At 43.0% G+C, this 18,363-nt stretch overlaps 3 protein-coding genes across 5 annotated transcripts; 1 reads left to right on the forward strand and 2 right to left on the reverse strand.

Annotated features, from left to right (window-relative positions):
* Positions 1-110: 110 nt before the first annotated feature.
* On the reverse strand, positions 111-5,751 carry uxt (ubiquitously-expressed, prefoldin-like chaperone). Its single transcript, XM_057040250.1, has 6 exons — positions 5,610-5,751; positions 4,677-4,758; positions 2,767-2,834; positions 2,200-2,307; positions 1,945-2,008; positions 111-1,788 (listed from the first exon to the last, which is right to left on the reverse strand). The coding sequence occupies exons 1-6, from the start codon at positions 5,699-5,701 to the stop codon at positions 1,726-1,728; spliced, it is 477 nt and encodes a 158-aa protein (XP_056896230.1). The 5' UTR covers positions 5,702-5,751; the 3' UTR covers positions 111-1,725.
* Positions 5,752-6,153: 402 nt separating this feature from the next.
* Positions 6,154-11,431, forward strand: gmeb2 (glucocorticoid modulatory element binding protein 2). Of its 2 annotated transcripts, none has more exons than XM_057040235.1 (10): positions 6,154-6,360; positions 6,848-6,965; positions 7,039-7,124; positions 8,112-8,236; positions 8,534-8,637; positions 8,717-8,865; positions 9,113-9,181; positions 9,271-9,408; positions 9,809-9,931; positions 10,390-11,431. In XM_057040235.1, exons 1-10 carry the CDS (start codon positions 6,288-6,290, stop codon positions 10,995-10,997), a joined length of 1,593 nt encoding a protein of 530 aa, XP_056896215.1. In that variant the 5' UTR covers positions 6,154-6,287; the 3' UTR covers positions 10,998-11,431. The 2 variants fall into 2 exon arrangements, with proteins under 2 accessions (XP_056896215.1, XP_056896216.1); XM_057040236.1 differs by having other exon boundaries at positions 6,210-6,411.
* Positions 11,432-12,511: 1,080 nt separating this feature from the next.
* pdyn (prodynorphin) lies at positions 12,512-14,090 on the reverse strand. Of its 2 annotated transcripts, none has more exons than XM_057040248.1 (3): positions 13,827-14,090; positions 13,494-13,630; positions 12,512-13,236 (listed from the first exon to the last, which is right to left on the reverse strand). In XM_057040248.1, the coding sequence occupies exons 2-3, from the start codon at positions 13,614-13,616 to the stop codon at positions 12,715-12,717; spliced, it is 645 nt and encodes a 214-aa protein (XP_056896228.1). In that variant the 5' UTR covers positions 13,617-13,630; positions 13,827-14,090; the 3' UTR covers positions 12,512-12,714. The 2 variants fall into 2 exon arrangements, with proteins under 2 accessions (XP_056896228.1, XP_056896227.1); XM_057040247.1 differs by having other exon boundaries at positions 13,751-14,087.
* Between the last annotated feature and the right edge of the window lie 4,273 nt (positions 14,091-18,363).

The raw sequence follows: 18,363 nt of genomic DNA on the forward strand, positions 1-18,363 counted from the left end.
TGAAGAATGTATTTATATTAAATTAATCTGTGTTATATGACTGTTGGGGAGAAAGTGATCAGTTTTCTTCCCGTGCTGTTGCCATAAGAGGAATGAGACAGAAGCTTCAGTTTACTTGCTGCAAGGGGAACCACACGTCTGCAGTGTGGGCTTCAAGTGTGGGCCCTGGTGAGGTTTATTCTTATAGTAGCACACGGACACGTAAGATTACAATAGGCGTACGTGTCATATGAAGCATAAGCGTCACATGATAAAACAAAGCATGATATATACAAAAGGAACATATAAGAAAATGGGGGATGGAGTGTCACAGGATGCTCAGGTTGTCCCCTGCTATCAGCTAAAGTAGGTCAGGGTTCTGGTCAGGAGTGATAATAAGTAGTTACAGCATTGTTATATGAACAGTTTGAACCTAACAATGACTAAAAGCGTATTTTACTGTAAGCTTGAAGAAACTAGTTATGTTCTACAAGCTAACATTTCAGCTTAAATACATGCTCGAAATTGTCTTTAAATTAACTAACACATCTATTCTACACTGACTGTTCACCACATACTATATTTGACAAAATTGGTTGGTTAAAAGACTAACTTTCATCTGTTCTGTGAAGAGAAAATGAAGAGAACTTCAGTTCTGTTAATTTCCTCAGTGCATTTCAGTTTAATAGGACAAAAAAACAAGTATTAATATTGATCTGGATGAATTCTTGCCGCAAAAACATTATTCAAAAGTACAATTTTACTACATTCAGCATCCTTGTAAAATCATAGCAGTCCAATTTTGACCAGTGAACATGCCATGCTTATTGGAGACCTACAACAAATGACTGAAATAAATTATTTCGTAGTGTCTCAAAGGAGATATGAAACTACCTCCTTTCTGTCCTATGAGCTGGCAAAGTTTGAGGTGTAACTTTCTGTTGAAAAATCACCATATTGTCAATTTCAGACTTTCCTGCTGTTCTCTGCTAGTTCCTGCCTTTTCTGTTGCCATGGTTTTCCTTTTACAGGCTGCTGCACTATGGCTAAAAATGTATCCAGAAGCTGTTCTGTCCTGCCTCATTGTAGAAAAGCGCAAATGTGCAACAAGCTCAAGGTTGCTTCCTTTAAAAGCATTTTCCTTTCACTGTTGCCACCTCAGGGGGTCAAACTCTGGGTCTCAGGAAAGCACCAGACAACCCTGACTAACAATTTTTTTTTTGCTAATTATGTTGGTAACATTTTTGGAAACATCTCAAAAGTGTTGACATTTGTGGTCTAACACTCTTGCTTTTATATAACTCTGCCAAAGAGTAGAAAATAGCTTTATTTCAGCTTATAATAAACTAACACAAACCATATGATCATAACTGCAAGAACTGTCTTAATGGCAGTTTTATTCCCCTTTTCTCTGACTTGGCCGACCTACAGTTATAACCGTTAAATATGAACTGACTCTTTAATGCAGAAAATCCTATTCAGGGTCTTATGGTTCATTTATTTACAATGCCATTAAGTGGTGGCATTTCATCCATCTCCGCTTGTATTAATATTCAAATGGAGATTTTACAGTTTTAAAAGAGGATTTTTGACAGTGTCCAATTATCCTGAGGTGGTGACGGGGACACTTCTGTCTCTGCTCCTGCATGTGTATTCCACACCACATGGAATACACATTACTTTGGGCTTCGTTAAATCTCTCAGGTTAAATAACATCTCCGAGAATTGTCCAACTCCTAGAGAAGTCTATAAAATTTCTCTTCTTCTGATCTCTGGTAGGTCTTGTAGTCCCTGGAGCTCCCGTAAGCCCTGAGGGAAGAACACAGCCACTCAGAAACTGGCTCTGCTGACTCTTGACAACGGTTTTACGTGTCCCGTCCGAGTATTAGCATTATTTTATCGCCAGGAATGAAAAAAACTGTCAGTTCTAGCAGATGATCTCATCATGATACAGAATGAACTGACCTCTAGAACCATCTGGATGTTGGCTTTAATCTTTGCCGAGTCTTTGGTGAGTTGCTCCGTAAAGCTGAAACACACAAAATAAAACAGATATCTCACAATACTGAATACAAAGGTGAGCACAGTTAGTACCGAGTCAGCACATACTGCAACTAAATACTCTCATTTAAGCAAACACTATATTTATAAAAACTGTAGTAGCAGAATGGACATAAAGTAGCAGAAGAATTTGCTATACTATACATGTATTGTACTGACAGTGTGAGTTGACTTGTCTTCTTTTCAATGAACTGCAGGGCTTCTTCATGGGTCATCTCCACAAAAAACCCATAGCCAACTGCTACAAAGATCCTCGATGAGTCCTCACTGCCAAAAACATGAATTAATGAAAAGAATCATGGGTTAGCCTTCTTTTAAATATTTATGTGCACATATATTTATAGCTGATGCAGGGATTTAGGCATGAAGGGGCCAATTAAACAGGCCACTGAATTAACCACCATTAAGACACTATTCAACAGTCATAGTGAGGGCTCAAGAAACAATTTGTTAATGTACGATTAAGAGGAGAGAACTGATGTCCCTTCTGAAAGGAACACACTTTGTACCAGGCACCTAATTCTGCGCTGCGTTGAGTCTAGCCATGGAATAAAAACACAAAATGAATTCCTTTATGTTCCTGAAAAACCTTTTAATCACTTGCTTTCCTATTTATTTCTTTTAGATTTAACTTTGCTTATCATGAACATCCATGGCATTTGAATCCAAAAAGAGTGTCTATTTGTGAGTTGCAGGTTACAATGTATCAGAATTGTTGCCTCTTACACTTCGGTCTGGACGTAGAAGTTACAGCCTAGATCAACATCTGCCTTCAACTTCTGAGAGCCCGACTCCTGCACAAAACACATGAGCAGAACCTTCAGGCTTTACAAATTAGGTCCTTAGAGAAGTCATGCAACTTTTCTGTAATGCTAATAAACAGATTGAATACTAATCATCTGAGAGACAGCAGGGTCGGTTTGCCACCATGTTGTACCGCAGACGGTTTGGGATCAGTTGGATCAGCCTGTACTCTCATTTTCTCTTCTCGTGTTCAGACCCTCTGCTGTGACACGCTAGCTCTTCCTTTTCTGTGGATAATCTTTGAGATGTCTTAAGGTGAAAATGCACAATAATGACAGAAGAAATAATGAGATGAGAAGGACCGCCTCAGACTAACTCCATTTCAGAATGGTGCAGGCGCAGTTCGTTTAGGAACATGCGTGTGTGTGTGAGCGTCCCCAAAAGCTCAGGGGCCTCCACCATTCTGAAATGGAGGACGTCTGAGGCGCTCCTTCTCATCTCATTATTTCTTCTAAACACACCTATGGACGTTTCAAATCACTGGGAGAGCTAATCATCTGACCAAAGGGAGCAATCTGGGGAATGGGTCATCAAATACAAAAGATGTGACCCAAGACCTCAGTGGTCATTCTGAACAGACTCTAGAGATTTTCTGTTCATATACTTGATGGAACCACCTTGTCTCAGTGTTTGTTCCACATTAGAGTGAATCAAAAGCGTACAAAGGTAGCCTACACAGAAATGATAAGCTGTCTGAGTCCACATCTATAGATAGAACATAGTGAATGTTTCAACACACAAGCCCTTTAAAGAACTACCGTGTGTGGAATGAGGGGTCCCCCAGTTGTGCCTGCCTCTGGGAGCAATAGCACTGATTTTCTGAGGCGATGATAGCTCAGTCTCATGGGGGCTGGGCTGAGAAGTGGAGGGTTCTGGGTTCGAGCCTCATGTAGAAAAAACATGGAAGGCGTTCTGGTAGTAGGAGAAGGTGCCAGAACACCTTCAGAGCACTGCCGAGGTACTGTTGAGCAAGGTTCCAAACCCACAAATGCTCATATAGGGCTCTGTGAGGAACTGGCGACTCATCGAGGGGTGGACCTGCCTGTTACAAAGCAGTTAAGAAGACAAGACAAGGAATTGATAGCAAACTATTTACAGGGGAAATCAATTATAATTTTAGTATAATTTTACTATACCTGTCCTTTTTGCTAATTGACCTGTGGGAGATGAATATTACTAAACTTAAACAGCATTGTGTGGGCTGGTCTAACAGCTGCCAGGAGGTTGATTGTATTGTTTTGAAACCTCTTCATTGTTCCATCATTGGGAAATTACCTTCTCTGATGTCATTTGTTTAGAACGATGCACTGCCAGAAGTAATGGTGCTAGCATTTGGTGTAGAGCGGCTGACTCACTGAAGATGAAGTCTTGACACCACCTCATTTCCCCTGACTGCATGTGTGTGTGTGTGTGTGAGAGTGTGTGTGGGTGCAACTCAGATGTGTGTGGGTGCACTTTAGATGTCATATAATCTATAAGAAGCAATAGATAGAATAGTGTACCTAGTGTAAGTGTTGGAAAGGGAGTTGTGGTGTACATGTACACATGCATTTATGTATATTTGAGTGTTTAATTGTTAGAGTATATTCTTGTCAATTTTGTACAGGCTGTATTGTCCAATTGGTGAGTTGTGTTTGTGATTGTAAACTTGTGTTATGAAACGCTTCACTCTGGTGTTGTTTTTGTATCGTTACGATTTCCGTCGGTCTGGTGTAATTAGAGTCCAAATACGAAACTAAAGTTTTGAGTTGTTTGTCTAAAGACTATTGTGGCCTCATTTTAGGTTCCAGAGACCAACAGCTCTATTAAAAAAAAAAAAGTACAAAAAGTACCTGCAAACTCTGGATGATGCTCCTCAGCTGCAGGTACTGTGATATTTTCTCATAGACGGAGTCTCTCTTTTCCAGCACCTTTCTGTGAAACACAAAAAGTTGACATTTCTGTTACATCTTTACAGTGAGCGTTTCCAAAAGTGGCCATAATCATCAACAGTACAGTAAACCACTGTAACGTTATGGTGAAGAATCAGAACTGGTGTGATTTTGTTATTTTGCTATATTGCAGAACTCCGAACAAACTTGATAACTCCACATTATAACAAACTTTTATGGCTAGTGGCCAAGAGCAGAAGGGAAAGGTGCTGCACCCAAAAATATTTGGTTGTTCATTTAATAATACTTTAAACGCAGAGAGATTTTCAACTTACGATTTAGTTGTAAATCAGTAAAATATATCAAATAGTCTATCTAAATACTGGTATAAGCAAAAAAAGAGGGAAATTGAGACATTATCTAAAGCTGGATCTGTCCAGTGAAGTAAAACGCATAAAATAAGCCTTACAGATTAATTGAAGCAAATCAGTCTCACCAGATTCAGAGTTCAAGAGATCTATCATCAGTTCTGCACCAGTCCGAGTCTACCTGGTGCAAGCAGCTTGAGCTCAAATAGGAGATATTCTGGGATGTGTTGCCTGCTGTGGCTAAACTGTTGGCCCCTGTTAAAAATGTCACAAATTCCTTTTATCTTGTCTTTTCTTAAAACATTAGACTGCATCCAAGCAGGAGGACCTTAAGTAGAAATCATAGACCCATAACACATCTAAATAAGACAATGATGTAAAAAAAAATCAGCGTCATTTTTTAAGTGTGTGTGTGTGTTAAATTTTGGAGACATTCAATTAAATTGCCTGGAAATATCAATAGGAGATAAATAAATAAGAGTGGAAAATATAATGGAGGTCTATGTGGCATTGGAGAATCACTCACTGTAAATCTCTCTTCAGAACTTCGTTTATGAAGTTTTCATACTGTAGTATCTTCTCAACCACGTTTGGACCCGCATTCACAGGGGGAGACATTTTCGCTCTTCTTTTCCTGGCCGAACTTCCGCTTACGTCACGGTGTGCTCATAAACCACGCCCCTGTGTTATAAAGGTTTTTTTGTTTTGATTGCCTTTTTTGGGTAATAGAAATCGTAGAAATATAAAGTTTCCCCTTCAAAAACGCAATAAATTTAGGTCAATATTTTTGTAAAAACTTTTTAGGCTTTCCTAATCACAGCTCACCAGGGAAAACACTTCGGGATAATTTAGTTTATTCAGTAACTTTGTTTATCTGTTGCCATAAAATATACTGTTTTATGACGACAACAACAAAATCATCCTATTATTATTAGTAGTATTAATATTATTTTTATTGTTGTTGTGGTGGTGGTGGTTAGCGCCTGACTGGAGCGCTGCACCTGTACCGAGGATTGGTGTAATTCTTCATTTGACCAACTGGGGGCAGCGGTTCTCTTTAATTCCCTTTTTGCTTGGAAAAACAATAGAAGAAGAGAGAGCGGAAAATAAATCGCAGAAAGAAGAAACAGAAAACAATTTATTAAAATCTTTCAAAACTCGCCATCGGTGCAGTTTTAAAAGGATGCTTATCAACATGAAATAGATGTACTTTGCTTTTCGCTCTTTAATGGAATTGAACCAGACTAGTTCCGCGGACACATATTTGACCACGTCAGGTAAATTAACTGTGTATTTTCCCCGCGAAAAGACGGTTTAGACATTAAAAGGTAAGATCTTTTCCCTGCTGGTGGTTTCCTTCGTGACGTCCCATTTGTTTTTACTATAAAAGAATGCAGAATATCTACAGTAAAAACTTGCATGTCAACAATGAGCGTTTCCACATTGGACTCACTGTTCTCTAAAATAGGACCCCCAAAAAGCCAACATTCTATGTGCATCCAAAGCCACCCGATCAACACCTCCGTTAAATTCAAGAAAGGTATGCAGTACAGGCGATTTACACGTCTGTGGTCCTCCAAGGATGCAGAAGCAGAGTGTGGAGTCTTCACAAACCTGAGATTCTTGTATTTCTTTAATTCACATTTCTTGACGCACCTGAAAACCTATCAGTTGATCCCTCTGAGCCAATTAATTGCCCTGTTGGATTGAAAGTTTTGGACAGTTTTGTTATGTTTTGTGACTGCTGTATTTCTCCTCCCTCAGAAGCGGTGATGAGTGAGGTTGTGATCGTCACCATACCGGAGTCAGTTGATGACCTCCCTTCTGTTGAGGAGCAAACTAAGGCGGTGCTGGTTACTGCAGAACTGACCCCCCAGGAAGGGTAATGCATATCATTTCAGGAGGATTATCAGTTTGGGATCTTCAGTCATTGAAACTTTCCTTTTGTTCTATAGGGAGGACATTATTACAGTCGCTCCACAGGATGGAATAGCTGAAGTTGGTGAAACTAACCAGCTGTCAAAGGACGAAGCTGTCATTGGTAACGGGACCTCTTGCCCCCCCCCCCTTCCCCCCCGACAAGAGACTGTTGAATTTGTAGTCTTTTTCACGCCCAATTTATGCAAACGAGGGATACGGAGAGAACTGCACATCACAATATCTCCCCTGTCTATGGTTGATTAGGTCTGGTAGTCTGGTAGAGGTGTGTCAGGTTTGACAGGGGTGGTTAAGCATGGATCAAACATCAGATAGGATCAAAACACATCAACCTACGTGTGCATGCCCGTACATAGACACAAACACATACTGAAGGAAACCCAGTCATACATCTGGCATTGAATTCCCATTCTGCCACCTGAGCACGTCAGACAACCATGACTGAGTGTCTGGGTCTATAACATTAAAGAAAAAGATGATTATTTGTTGCCTTTTTTATTTTCTTTATGAAAGAACTAACAGAATTTATTAGTCATCGAGTATAACTGCAAGCCATTGCATTTGTGTAGAGTGGTGATGAATTGGAAGGTTTTCATGCTGTCAAGGGAAATTGTTCACTGAAAGGAAATTTGGCTGTGTGTTTTGTCTGCTCTGGCACCCTGACCTCCCATTATACTGGATGATTAATACATATTTGCAGTTTTTCCTTCCTCCAAAGCAGATTTTACCAACATTTCAAAACACTGGCCATTTGGAAATAGTCCTCATTGCACTCAGCTGCTGTGTCATACTGTCCCAGCATCATTGTCTAGCTGGAGGCGTGGGACAAAGCGGCCAATGTTAGGACGACACACATTTGTGAGAAATTGAAGGGAAGAAGAGTTTCATTGTCATCTGTAATACTGTAATTTCATTACTATCAGAGTATTCAGTTTATTCAACATTTGGATGGAGTGTTTGTGAAGCTTTTGCTAAAGCTGAAAGTCTACAATTCAGCCTCATCTTGAGGAACATTGGAAAGTTATTTTATTGAATGTTTAATAATGTAACAGATTGTGCCGTGCATTGAATTTCTGAACTCTGATTGCAGTCAAGCTAACAGAGGCGGTGGATGTGCAGGCTGATGTCTTCTACCCAATCACGTGTGGAGATGCCAAAGCTACGCTAATATGGAAAAAGTTTGTCTGCCCTGGAATCAACGTTAAATGTGTCCAGGTATACGCTGCTGTGTTAAGAAACGCAGACATGGTGGGGAAAAGGAAATCACTGTATGTACAGAGTGGTAGCAACAGGGCTCAACACCTACGTCAATGTCTTATTTTAGTGTTTTTTAAAAATATAAATCTGAAAGAAAAATTCCAAAATTCTGCTTTTATTTATTCATCTTGGGTATTGAGTGTAGAATGATGTGAGCATGGACAAGGTGTGTGTTAATGTGTTTTTCTACATGTATAATTACCTCCACACAATGTATTCATGGTTTATTCAGTAATTAGAATTTTCCCCCAACAGTTCAATGAGCAGCTCATCAGCCCAAAGGAGTTTGTGTGCTTGGCTGGGAAGTCCACACTCAAAGACTGGAAGAGAGCCATCCGCCTCAACAGCACCATGCTCAGGTCAGTAATTATAGGGGATATTGGACAGTAAAAAGGCTCCATGATGTGTAAAAGTTTATCTCCTGTTGTCTACTAACAGGAAGATCATGGACTCAGGAGAACTTGACTTCTACCAGCATTCAAAGGTCTGTTCTAACACCTGCCGCAGTACAAAGATTGACCTGGTGGGAGCAAAAATGAGCAGCGACCCGTCGAACGAGCTCATTTCTGCCTCTCCGTCGGTCAGTGGTAGGTTCCAACGTCTCTGCCAATATTTTTACCTGATAAAAACTGTTTTTTGCACACAGGCACAGCGTACGAATACAAAATTTAAACAATTCAAGCTCGCTGTTGAGAGAGAAACCTATAAAGAGATGGATAAAGTCACTACTTGTATACATGAATTAAATGACCATTGGGTTTGGGAGGTGTGACAGTTGGTGTTTGCCTGCAAAACTCAAGCCTTGATATTTCCACCTTGCTGTCTGTGTTTTAGTGAACGGAGCAGCATCTTCATTTCAGGACACATCAGAAGAGATCTCGGAGTGGGTCACGGCAATCGGGGGTGATGAGCACGTGCACGCATGCTTTCATTTGGGTGAAGGTGCTGCCCGAGTGGACCGCTGGACTTGTGTTTCTTGTGTTTGTGGGCAGAGGCCTCGGTAGTTTTCTGGCATGCTGTGAAGGAGGTGGGACTGCTGGACAAGGTGGTGGAGGAGTTCCAGAACGAACTGCAGGAGGTGTTGAAGGGGCTCCACGAGAGAGTGTGTGACCCACCGCTGCAGGTCAAAGGTCAGGATCACCTCAGATATGTCATTATTGGAATAATAATTAGCGTTTTTATCTTGATACAGCACTTACTAATAGGATGTACGGGTAACTACTTTTAACTCGCAGGGTAGCCGGGGGAACCAGTAACCCTCCGCGTCCCACCCTAGTCCCCTACAGACTGAGCTCCCACCACCCCGTACTATATATATTGTGTATGAGTCTTACATAATGTACTATTATTATGATTGTATGTGTATTATGTAACTGTCTTTCTATCTATATCTGCGCTCCCAACATCTAAAAGGTCTTTACAACCCGAGCAGAGCAAAGGTGTTCACACAGAACACAGCATAGCTCCTCCAGAGCGGCTGCGAAATCAGTTTCCAGTTCCTAAATTTGAATTCCCTAAACTGATTTTCAGATGCAGTTTTGCTCAACAATATAGTGCAGAACTTTGGAATGCTGGACCTTGTGAAGAAGGTTCTGGCCAGCCATAAGAGCCAGATGGACCGCTACAGAGAGCAGTACACACGCAGCCTCGCAGGTCAGTACATGGACCCTATTCAGGTTCTTAAGAGTGCTCTTTAGACCACCATCAGCTGGAGTAGTTAGAAGATTCAGGTGCTTCCAACTTCAAAAGAGTGTTCCAGACTCCAAATGTAAATCGGTCAGAACAAAGTTCTGAAAGAGGGGGGGTGTTTAGGACTCTAGCTCTCTGGTTTTATCAGCAGTTTGGAGTCAAGGAGTCATTTCCTTGAGTTTCCACCTGAAACTGGATAGAGTTTTTCATTTACCCAAGAAAATACTATATAACCTGCCAATATTCTGCCTGTACTGCTTCAAAATTTGATTTGAACCTGCTAGAAATGGATATCTGTGAGATGATTTCATTCCTGAAGAGATAAGTGGGGGAAATCCTGCCTTGTGTGCAGTAGAAAGGCTTATTTCTTTGGCCTCGATGCATCTTGTGGTGCACATTAATGAAGCCAGGTTCCATTGCAGCTCTGGAGCAGCAGTGTGATGAGCACAGGAAACGAGCCAAGGAGCTGAAGAACAAATCTCAGCATCTCAACAATGTCCTCATGACCCTTGCTCCAGTCCCGGCACCCCCAGCCCCCAAGCGTCCCCGGCTGGCACGCACCGTTTCTGGCCCAGCCTCGGTCAGCGCTGCCCCCACGCAGATCACCCTCCCCCTTAACCATCTCTCTGGCCTGCCACTGGGCAAGATACTGACAGTTGCAGGAGCTCAACCCGCCACCACCCTCGATGGCTACACCCTTTTGACCTCTTCGCTTTCAGGGTCAGAGCTCGCCACCGACTCCTCTAATTTGACTGTGCTGTCCACGGCGGTAGAGCAGGAGGCCACAGCTGGCGCCGGCGGCTCTGCGACCTTCGTTAAGGTGCTGGGTCCTCAGTTCCAGCTGGTCACGCTGCCGGCCGCGCTGCAGCATTTGACAGCCACCCAGAATGCCGCGCAACAGCAGGTTGGCAGCATCAGCTTGGTGGATGTCACGGCAACAGCAGCAAATGATCCACAGGAGAAGGTAGCTGCTGATGGGGGTGAAGAAGAGCAGGTTAAAGAGCAGGATGGAGAGCAGCCAGCTGAGTAGCAGTGAAACTGTCCCCCAGCTGGAGTGGGATCACTTTGGACCCAGAACTGAGTGTTTACAGACCTCATTCACTAGATTTCATACGTTGCGCTTAACGCACATTAGATTTGTGTGCAGAACTGAATGTAAAAACATCGTTCAGTCAGAATGTGTGTTGAATAACATCTAATCTTAATTTATTATGTTTGTGTAGCCTTAAAAGGACGTGCTTTGTTTAGTAAAACACCACCTTGAGTAATAATGGCCTTCATCACGTATTACAAATGCTTTTCTTTGCATCAGCCGGATAAAAGGTTGCCTTTTTCTCCTCCACCCTGCAATTGAAGACCAAACCATTGCTAATTTGAGAATTCCTTTCTCTGTTTTGTGCACTGATTTGAGGATACTGCTGTCTTTCCTGACCGCTGCTTGATTTAAAATCAACCAAAACAGGACATGTGTGTTCATTTGTGTCATGAAAACATATATTTCAGGTCGGTCCATGTAGAAATGGATCCACAAAAGGCTTTGGCCTACAGTTCCCTTTAAGGGGCGGAGGGAGGGTTTTCCAGTGTCCTCATGCTCTCCAATGAAATGTGAAATAAGTGCATGTTGTCAGGCGTGAGTGTGTGGCTGAATGGTGAAAATCCCTTGTGATGAGCTGTGACCCTGGGTTTGACTGTGGTGACCCTGAGAAGAAAATAGTTGGGTGAATCTTCAATGTAGTACTATTGCCCTTTATTAACACACACACACACAACAAGTACAGTGGCAGGAAAAACTCCCTTTACAAACCTCGATGGATCGTCCTGCCAGGGGCAGGAGGAGGAGGGCAGATGTAGGCAGACACAAGAGAACTAACACATCATCTATATAAATACATCAGGCACTGAGCTGTTGGCCCAATAGCTAAATCTGAAAGTGGCGCCAGATGTGAGGGTGCAGAGAGGTGGAGATAATGGGTCAGCCTGCCATACCTGGACCAAGAGCTGGTTCTGGCCGGACAGTTAAGGGCTCGCCCTCCGGGTGTGAATTAAAGATTCTGGAAGCAACAGTAACCTGGACAGGAGCTGCGGGCATCAGAGGGAAAATGTTGGCCTGTGCGTGGGTAGTTTAAACTCTTCTGAGGTTCATGGGCAGATAATAATATTCTTAGTGTCGTGGCCATGTGCACACGCAGATTGGTCAGAAGGGCCGTGTGTAACTTCTTTGGCCGTCAGGTGGCGCAGTAGCATATTTAATGGCTGATTTAATTGTCGGGCTTCATCTTCTTCCTTTTAGATATGTCCAAAATAAGTGAATTTGGAAATTTTACATAAGTCAAAGCCAGATTTTTCCCACAGTTCAGTTGCTACATGTTGCCAATTGTCTTTTTATTGTCATATTTTTTTGAAGTTTCAAAATTCAAACCGACTCGATCAAATACAGTAATCTGAACGACATTATCAAGTGTCGTGATGTCAGTTCCATTCATTCACATCTAAATACGCAGTTCTCTTCACCAGGGCTGCAATAGAAATAATAATTTACGCACACATAATGCACAGTTTTATTAAACAGTAATATCTTATTGCGTCACAGGCAGATCCCGAGAACAAACGCATTTTGTAGCGCATTTATTCAGCGGGAGCAATAATTCAGACAGGCAGGCATGTGAGATGTGGATACACGACGGCGATTCAGACGCATCAGGAGTTCGTACAGTAGTTTCTAAAGCTGCGCTTCCCGGAGTCTCAGGTTAGAAATATGGATCCTCGGCTGAGCGCACAGAAATTTTGAAGTGGCGACGCAAAAAGCCCCCGTACCGCTTGTCCCACTTCAGGTTGTTCATTTTCGGACGGACCCTCCTCATGAATCCACCGTAGCGCTTTTGCAGCTCGTCGGGTATTTGGCTGCTCTGCTCCAGTGAACTACTCCTCTTTGACTTGGGACCGAATTTACGCAGAAAGCCGCCGTAACGTTTCATATCATTACCATGCGCCTGACCCGGGGCGCCGCTGGGCAACTCCGGCTCCTCCGCGCTCCGGTCCTGCAGCCTCTTCAACAGGTCCTCGTATTTCTTGCCCAGTTCGCCGACCTTCAGAATATAGTTGCTGTGCGGCGGGCCGACGAAGACTTTGTCGATCTTCTTGATGAAGCCGCCGTAGCGTTTTACCAGGTCTGCCTGCTGGCTCTCCTCCAGCGAGGACGAGGCTTCGGAGGAGAAGTCCAGACCTGGAGCGGGGCCGCACGACTGCCCCGCACACGCCGCGCTGCAAGACTGGGGGAGACAGACACGCACACACATGCGTGAGGCCAAGCTATGGACATACGTGGCCTTAATCATTACAGTTCAAATGGTTTCCATAACTAGAAGAAAAAGAGATTCATTTTCAGAGTTTTTTGGATTTGCATTCATTATTAAGCCTAATTGGCGATGATGATTAAAACCTGTGATGAAGATGACGAGTATTATTATTATTATTATTATTATTATTATTATTATTATTATTATTATTATTATTAGGCTGCTCTCACCATGCTGCCGGGAGCTGCGTTGCTGGTCAGGAGCCGCTGCGCGCATTTCTGACATTGCGGGGAGCAATCAGCACGGATGGACGGCGTTAAACTCAGCATCAGCAGCAGGAAATACCACTCCATCCTTCAACAGATCCCTGGCAAACACAGCAGAGGCAGGCGTCCGGGAAGAAAGCCTCAAACAAGTTGGTCCGGCTGATGGAAATCTAAACTACTTTCTACTTACAAATGCGCCCAGAACGGCCAGATTCACTTACTTTAATTTTATTAGATGCAAAGCAGTCGAAGTGTGGTTTGGACGGAAGTTGGAGTAGGATGATGCTGAATCTATACCTTAAGAGTTTGGACAGATACTTCCAGCCGCGCCGACGCTCACAGGCTCGCATCTACCATCAAATGGAAACTTGCTGGCGTGTTTGCAACAACTTGGGGTCCTCCTGCAGCTCTCCGCGCTTCTCTTCGCGTCGCCGGAAGGTCTGTTCGTGTCGGATCGGAGCGACGTGTGTTGCCGGGCCGAGGGGAGGGTAACGTACTGCGCAAATAATCCAGCCACACACCCAGCCTACATCAGGAGTCTTTCAAAACGCCCACACGGAAGGTATGGGAGGAACAGCATCGTTCACCACATCGTCGTCGTCATCGTCATCATCATCATCATCATCATCATCATCATCATCATCACCATCATCATCATCATCATCGCCGTCGTCGTTGTCGTCATCCTCAGCTCTTCTCTGGGGGGGTGTCATCCTATAATAATGCCAACATAAATGAGCCATGTAGGTCTAAATAGTAATTCTAAATATTCTGGTGCTACCTCAGAACTTTTTCAAAGATCATGTCTCTCATCTCATGTATCTCAAAATGTTACAGAGGAGACTATAACAATTACAATTAATTTAAAAAGACAGTGGGGCCCTCAGATGGATAGGGGGCAGAGGAAAAGGGCCGAGGTTCTCCTCATCTGCCAGGGTGAGTGTTGGACAGTTTTCTGAGGTGATAAATAGGTGTTGGATCTGGGTGTCAAAGCTCAATTGGGCGGCTTTTTATCACCCCGGTTGGTGACAGATGTGGAAAGGAAGATGTTCTGAGCAGTAGGTGATGGTGGAAGAGTGGAGTTGATGCGATTAGCCAAATAGGATGTCTTCAGTTTCCGAACTGTTTAGTTGTAGGAAGTTGAGCTTCACCCTCACCTCTATGTCCTCCAGGCAGGTGGTCAGCGTGGATATTGGCAGGAGAGCAGAGGAAGTGGGGGTAGTCCTGAGGCAGAGCTGTGTGTCACCAACATACCAATGGAATGATTTTCCTAATTAGCTAATGACATTGCCCAGGGTGAGAAGATAGATGGAGAACAATGTAAGGCCCAGCACAGAGCCCTGAAGGACACCACAGGAAATGTTGTGGGTGAGTAATTTTTCTTTGCCCAGGTCGACATACTCAGTTCTGCTGGTCAGGTATGATGTGAACCAATTTCGTACATATTCCGACAGTCCAATGGTGTATTTCAAATGATGGAGGAGGACGTTGTGGTCAGCTGTATCAAAAGCAGCTGTACAGTCCAGAAGGATGAGTAGAGATGGTGAACTGGTTACTGCTGCCATCAGGAGGTGATTGGTGACCCTGGCCAGTGCTGTTTCTGTGCTGTTGCCAAGGGTGGAAACCAGAAGTGTGAGTGCGTGTTATTAACGTTTTGTCTGAAAAATGCTTGTTGCACCTCTCCTTAGTGACCTCGGAGTATGTGTGTAAAGGAGATTTTTGGTTGAAAAGAGTTGTTTGGAGTTACTGAGGCTGTTGTTGATGACGGTGGAATGGAAGCTGGACCATGTATTCCTCAGAGCTTCTGCACACGCTCTCTTATATTTCCTGTATGTCTGTTTGTGATCAGTTCAACCAGGGTGCTGACCATGAGAATGAGACTTGATTTTAGGGATCCAGGAGACTGCATAGAGATTTGTTGTAAAAATCCACTGAGGGCCTGATCTACTGTGAACCCAAATAATGAGCATTAAATCAGGCAATTAAATAAAAAAAATCTGTGTATTACTGTGTAATTTTAACAGGCACGAAAGTGGTGCGGACTGCCCAATTTACATGAGGATTTTGCACGTGCAACCGGCCATAACCATGGAGACGGCCACACCAACAAAACTACTCTGAAGGACACCGGCGCTAACTGTGATGGTGCGGCGGAATGATTCAGATGAAAGAAAATGCAGTGATAGGCGGAAATATCCCTTAAGAGGTATGGCTCCTTTTTGTTACCTTCTCCAAATCAGCCCTGAGGTCATCCAGCAGCTCATAAATGGCTTTCCTGGATAAATGATATATCTCTACTATTTTATTTCCAACCATCCCAGTTTGTTGACTCACTGACAGAAGATTCTCTACCTTTGTTGCCTGTGATTGCACCTATGCCTCTTTTTTGCCAAAAGGACCATTTGTGCATTACACAGGGGCAGTTTGCACCTGACTTTCAATATGGATGCAAAAAATCGACCACAATCAGGTTCAGGTTTGATGATTCACATTGGGGCGCATTCTTAGATACATCTTTATCTTCCTGAAGGCAAACATGCTAACTGCACTGCACCAGCTATTTTGCTCATTTAACAGGCAGAATCCCACGCCCACTGGTGTGTAGATCAGCTTTGTGTGCTATCAAATTTTTGCATGTTTTTATACAGTAGACATAGTAGATCAGGCCCTGAGTCAACCACAGAGAGGATGTCAGTGGACCCAGAGGGGAGAAGTGGAAGGTCCAGGGCCAGGGAAGGGAATCTGAGCATTGGTTTGATGGGGGAAGGAAATACCAGTTCCACTGATAATGGTGTCAACATCATTATTCATCATCCTCATCCTCATCATCATCATCATCCTCATCACTATCATCATCAGCAGCAGCAGAAGCACCATGATTATTATCATCATCATCATCATCATCATCATCATCATCATCAACACCACCATCATCATCATTGGCATTATCAGCAGCAGCAGCATCTCCATCATTATCATCATCATTGTCAATATCATCGTCATCATCCCTACCATCATCATCCTCATCCTCATCATCATCATCACCACCACCACCATCATCATCATCATCATCCTCATCAACACCACCACCATTATCATCATCATCATCATCATCATCATCATCATCATCATCATCATCAATCATCATCATCATCATTTATTTTCTACTGTTTGTTTTTATCTATAAAGGAAGAGGGCAACATTCTTTTTTAAGGAACATTTCCACAATTCTCAATATTGTAGTCCTTGAAACTAGCTTTCAGAGCCTGAAGGTGAGTGTGCGAGTGTGTGTGAGGGGATTTGTGGGAATGAAACAGCTCTTTTCTGTGACTTTCATGGCTAAAGAACTAACAATAACTCAGCTGATTACCAAGAATCAGGAGAGCAGTGTCACGGATGACAGCTTTAAAATTGATTAACCTCCAGACTTGGTGGGGTGCAAAGCCCGACTATAAATCTGAACTAAAGCCTCTTCCTCTAGAGACAAATAGGAAGGTGACACTTTTCCAAATGCCTCAAAAACATCTGGGAACAAGAGAGTTGATCTGTTTCACTATTGCGAGACGCTTGTTAATCTCGGATTGCTTTTCAGTCCCACAAATCAAGCTAAGAAGTAGAAGTTCAACATCAATTGGACCTCCTACGGTAGAATGTAAAAGGAAAATAATAGTTATCATCCAATAACTGCATAAAGAAGTCTGAAACCAAGTTATCAGGTAAAAAACAGGTGTAAACTTTTCCAAAGGTTTCAGGTATAACCAGCATGTCTGGAGCCCGGAATGATGGAATGGCTTTATTGAAACAATACATTTCTTCTCCAACACTTTGCCTCAGAGAAAGTTGGTGGTTTTTTTTAATGTGCTGCCAAAAACTAAACAACAAGTGAAAATGAAAATGCCTGGAATAGTGCACCAGGCTGATATACAGTTGACAACATGACTCAGCGGACCAGCCATCAAATGTGTGATGCCATCATTTCAGGTGTTTGCAAGGTTGTCATGGCTTCTTCACCTCTTTCAAACAACACTTATAACTGGTTGATGGGACTGCCTTTGATCCAGGAGCCAGCAGGTCCTCACTACAGCCTAATTGGTAATTACACACATCCAAAAAAAAGTCTAAAAGCAATTTTTGGCATTTACAATACTTCTGTTTTCTGTCATAATAAAGAAAGTGATGAACAACAATTGCTGTATTAAATTTTAAAACTCGTTTGAAACCTGTAGGGTGGCATCAAGCACCCTGAAGGTGTGCTCAGCAGCTGGTGGAGATGCACACAGACAGCTTTAATCCCAAATCTTAAACCAAAAAACCCAGACATAACCATGGGAAATGACCAAAGACCCACACCAGTGAACTCCATGGCTCCAGACACAGTGGACCCCACCGGTTTGCCTGAAATGGTGGCTCTTGCTCTACGTTCTCCAACACCTGGACACTAACAACACATACACGTGACTACCAAGATGGCAGACACCGGAATACCAGCACCGATCCGCAACCGGTCCTGTGGAAAGGATCTTCTTTCACCAAGGATGGGAAAGAAGATCTCTGCTGAGCCCCACAGAGCTTCAGTCCCAGACGCTTCTTTCTCCACAGACATGACAGACATGTGCCTCAACCTATGAAAGCAATATTGTCATCAGGTATGCAGGCGAAGAAGAGGGGAGAAGTCATCTTACAACTGACCACAGGATAATGACACGTGGAGACAGAAAGAGAGAGCTTGTTCTCAACACAACAAAGCTTCAGTAAAATAACACCTAACCTCCTCTCCTTGGGCAACATGCACACGCAGCATTGTAGACAGTAGGGAGGGACAGAAGGGGCAGTT

Source organism: Takifugu flavidus, chromosome 8 (assembly GCF_003711565.1).
Source record: "Takifugu flavidus isolate HTHZ2018 chromosome 8, ASM371156v2, whole genome shotgun sequence".
In the NCBI taxonomy this organism is placed as follows: domain Eukaryota; kingdom Metazoa; phylum Chordata; class Actinopteri; order Tetraodontiformes; family Tetraodontidae; genus Takifugu; species Takifugu flavidus.